This window comes from Nothobranchius furzeri, chromosome 11 (assembly GCF_043380555.1).
Source record: "Nothobranchius furzeri strain GRZ-AD chromosome 11, NfurGRZ-RIMD1, whole genome shotgun sequence".
NCBI lineage: Eukaryota > Metazoa > Chordata > Actinopteri > Cyprinodontiformes > Nothobranchiidae > Nothobranchius > Nothobranchius furzeri.
Genome location: NC_091751.1, coordinates 63372678 through 63376939, shown reverse-complemented (window position 1 = coordinate 63376939; position 4262 = coordinate 63372678). Strand labels below are relative to the sequence as shown.

At 45.4% G+C, this 4262-nt stretch overlaps 1 protein-coding gene across 1 annotated transcript in view; it reads right to left on the bottom strand.

Annotated features, from left to right (window-relative positions):
• Positions 1-844: 844 nt before the first annotated feature.
• The window catches only part of acin1a (apoptotic chromatin condensation inducer 1a), a 32434-nt gene continuing 29016 nt past the window's right edge, over positions 845-4262 (bottom strand). Inside the window, exons 13-18 of the mRNA XM_015957378.3 lie at positions 3011-3156; positions 2589-2696; positions 2398-2505; positions 2020-2317; positions 1845-1936; positions 845-1759 (exon numbers count right to left, since the gene is read on the bottom strand). Of these exons, the coding sequence (XP_015812864.3) occupies positions 1442-1759; positions 1845-1936; positions 2020-2317; positions 2398-2505; positions 2589-2696; positions 3011-3156 (1070 nt within the window). The 3' untranslated portion in view covers positions 845-1441. The remainder of the gene's footprint in view (positions 1760-1844; positions 1937-2019; positions 2318-2397; positions 2506-2588; positions 2697-3010; positions 3157-4262) is intronic.

The window sequence follows — 4262 nt, the reverse complement described above, 5'->3', positions numbered from 1 at the left end:
ATGGGTGAGATGAGGAGCAACTAAATAAAATAGTTCACATTTAAACCAAAACTGAACGTCTTCACCAAGATTTTTGTTTCAAGTTCAACATGAGTCATTCCACTTATAGGCTCCCTTTAAAATGTGACAGCGTGAAAAGTCCTTGCAGAGGCCAGACATCGAGTTGCATCAAGGCAGAAAAATGTAAAACTCAGCGACCAGAAGGCTGTAATTACATAGCAGCATTGCTGAGCTGTGCAGGATAAAAGTTAGGACCAGAGAGATGGACCTGGAAAACTTGGGCAGAGAAAATGCAGTAAAATCAGTAGAAATTCCTACTTTCAGCTGAGAAAACAAAACTGAAGTCTTTAGCTGTTCATCAGACTGATAAAAGGTGCAAAGTGCTTAAATACTTGGATGTGTTTTTTTTTTTTTTTTACCAGAGGACTGTTGAGTCATGGGTGAACTCATGCAGCATGACTGACCCCTGGTGGGGGTGAAGCATACCCTCCAAGGTGATGTCTACTTTCTGTCATGTTGCTTTTAATCCAGAAAGGTGGCAACAAAATATTAAACGTCCTCTGGGAGAACAGAAAAAAAATTCAAAACCATTTCAAACTTCAATTTTTATTATTTGTACATTCACCACTGATGGGCGTACTCAAAGACATTAAAAACAAAACAAAAAAAGAAATTTTGTACTAAAATGATAAAATAACGATTAAAAAAACAATATTAAAACAATTGATGGGAGGACACATAAAGCAACCTGCCCTCTCAGGGAACTGAAGGGGCAACAGAGGATGGGAGATAATCATAATGGTGACGTCTTCTCTTCCACAGAGAATTATTCATCTCTTAACAGAGAAAGAGGAACACTGCATCGCCTTAGTAGTTTTTACACGCCAAGTGAAAAACACCCTAGAGCTGCCTTACTTTTTTTTAAAGACTTACTTTGAATATTCTTATAGATCTGTACAAAACGCCAAACTATTCCAATATCTTCTGCCATCTGCGAGCCTCTGCTCAGGGCTGGTGGGGCTAGCTTCAAACCACATGCAGCAACAAAAGCAAACCTCACCGACCGGCAGAGTTTTTACCCCAAAGACTCAACCTCCCGTAATCTGCACCCACGTTCTGAAGAACCAGAGGCTTTGGGGTCATCTGAAGTCACCCAGTGCATCATACTGCTATGAGTTTGGGACAGAAATGGAACAAACGATTGGCAAATGACGGGAAAAACAAAAGTGGACGAGACGAAAGACTTTGGAAAAACAACAATGCAAAGATCATGGTCTTCTGAAGCATGACTGGAGCTGGAAGATGCGTCTAAAAAAGAAGTGATTTTTTTTTTTAGATGGAAACGACATCGATTGGTCCTCTGTTGGGTCTCTGATTTAACAAAGTACATGTAGTGAAGGCAAATGAGAGAAGGTGGTCTCCAGCACAGTTCCACGGGCCTTCAGCGCCTCCTTTCTCTCGGTTCGCTCCGGCTGCGTGAGCGGCGAGCCGAGCTGCCTCCTGGTCTACGGTAGCCGTCCCTGCGTTTGTCGTTCTCCCTCTCCCGGTCTCTCTCCCTTTCCCGTACTCTGTCTCTACCTTTGTCCCTGTCCTTGTCCTTCTCACCCTCGCTCCGATCTCCCGTTGTGGCGCCCTCAGCAGCTTTCATCCTCTCCTTCCGCTTCTCTTCTCTTTGCTTTTCCTCCTCCTCTTCTAGCTGTTTCCGCTGCTTCTCGCGCTCCTTCCTCCGTTCTGCCCGGCCCGCTTCGCGCTGAAGATGCTGAAACATGAAGGAGTCACAGGCCTGAGTGAAGCTTCTGTGCGGTGGTGCTAACTCTGAGCAGTCAACAGTCACGCGGTCTCACCTGCTCCTCCGTAAGCGGAAGCCAGTAAATACAAGGAGCTGCTTTAGTTTTAAGGAACAAGTCATCGATGAGCTTTAATGGAGGTTCCTCGCCTGGTTTTAAAGACAAAATGAAATGATCATTAAAAACAGCATCACAGAGCAAACCGTTTGTACATCCAGCACCAGGTTCCTACTCTTCTTTTCCATCTTCTTTTCCTTGCTCTTCCCTCTCTCCTTACGCCTCCTCTCCCTGGAGCGTGACCTTCGAGGACCTTTCTCCTCTCCGGGCTTCCCGAACTCTTTCACCTTGTCCCGATCCCACTCCCGCTCTGCTCGGGCCCGCTCTCTACGTTCCATCTCCCGTTCGCGTTCGACCCACTGGTTTTGTTCGGGGAGAAGAGAGGGCAGGCCAGATGTCCAGCTGCGCCCGGTGGCAGGTCCTACTTCTCCTCCGGGCCGCTCTGCTGCACCCAAACCTTTGTGGAAGTCCAACTACAAAACAAATACAGTCTCCATAGCAACCGATGGCTAAAGACTGAAGCCAAAAACAAAATAGGCAAGCTGGTTCTCACCTCGTCCTGCTCGCAGAAGTCTACTCTAAGGACTTTAGGATTGCTCTGCGGCCATTTAACACCATGAAGAGCCGCCCGAGTAGCCACTGCCTCCTCTGAACTCGAGTACTAACAAGAAAAGATGAAAGGACAGCTAATCAGTCCGGTTCCTCAGACTCTAAAGAAAAAATAAACCATCTGTAAAAACTCACCGTAACGTAGCAGTGGGACTTGATTTTGTCAATCCAGAAACCGTCGTTCAGTAGAGTTCCAGTTCTGCCCAGAAGCTCCTTCAGCTGTCCGAGTGTGAACGGTCTCACCTGAACAAAGATACGCTTTATAAGGTTTTACACTCACATGTAAAAAGAAACAAACTACAAACATTTAGTTACGACTGACTGATTCAATCAAACTAAAATAGAAAAGGAGGAAGAGTATTAATTCACATCTGTGAGTGTTAGCTCTGGAGTTTATTGTGTTTTGGAGATCAAACAAACCGGTTATGAACCTAAATAAAGTGATCAGCCATCTGATGTGTGCGTTTCAGTTTCTGAGACCATCCTGAGCATCTGTCAGAGGAATAATCGAGTCTGCCATCCTTGCTGTAAGTGTAGAGGCAGAACATTTCTCTCACCAGGTTGCAGATGTGAACGATGCTGGAGACTTTTCCTCGGGGGGGCGAGGGCTGCTGGGCGGTACGAACCGGATCGTCGATGGTGACGAGCACGCCTGCTTTCTGCTGGCTGATGGATCTGCGAATGTGTGTTTCCCTTGGGGTCACTGGAACAGAAAAGAACACAAATGTTTAAATGCAGTTATAAATATTTTAAAGGTTCCACGTTTTACCATACTATAGGACGTACATAGTTAACCGGTTAATTGCTATTAATGTTGTAACTGGGTAAAATAGTTCTATCCGGGTAACTGCTTCAAGTCCTTCTGCTGCGCTGCGGTGTGATATAATTTGTGCCACTAGAGGGTGCAAGAGCAACGCTATCAAAATACGGTTACTGGGCAACCACAGAAGAAGAAATGAGCTCATCACATGACCAATCAGATGTGCTCATTCAAACAGGAAGCAGTTAGCAAAGAGCACTGCCTGGGAGAGTTGTTTCATTCCTGGAACGCAACAAGCCTCACATCAAAGCGCTGAGCCTGAACCCAGACCTGCAACGGGTCAGTCGGCCGTGCCACTCCTGCTCGCGTCTGAGTCCTTATTTGTCTAAAGAAATATGAGTGTACGTATTTAGTTAAATATAAGGGAACTAAAGTGTTTTTTAAAAACCGTGGCCTCTAGAATACACTTATAAGCACGCGATCACAAGCGGTGCTGTGTATTTGGTGCAAGCCCCCACAATGCAGCTCTAAAATCGAGTCAAACCCGGAAATGAAATAAATTGCAGTTCCACGTGACCACAGAGCTAGCTCCGTGGAAAGGCCTCAGTAGAGCCTCGGTCTGGCCTGGAAACTGTTCCGGCATTTTGAGTCTCTGTGTTTGTGTATTCTTTTTTTTTGGATATTTTTTGTGCAATTGTTGGACAAAATGACTTGCTGTGGCATTAATTGCACTAATAGAGCGTCCAAGGAGTCTCCACTTCATTTTTTTTGGTAAGTAAAATTATATTTATGTATTTTAGGTCACTGCCGAGCTGAGCTTAGATTTTAACATGTACTGTTTAACCATGAAATTTAAATGTAATAGGGTAAAACCCAGTGCATTTAACATAATGCTGCACTTTAGAAAATGGGTTGAAATATAACATGTTGGTGGAGCTGGGTTCCGACTATCGGCTTGAGGAGCTCTCGGGAGACCGATGTTTTCCACCCGTTTCTCCCCTGGCTTCGCGGCTTCTGTTTGCTGCGCGGGCTGACGGCTTGTGGAGCTC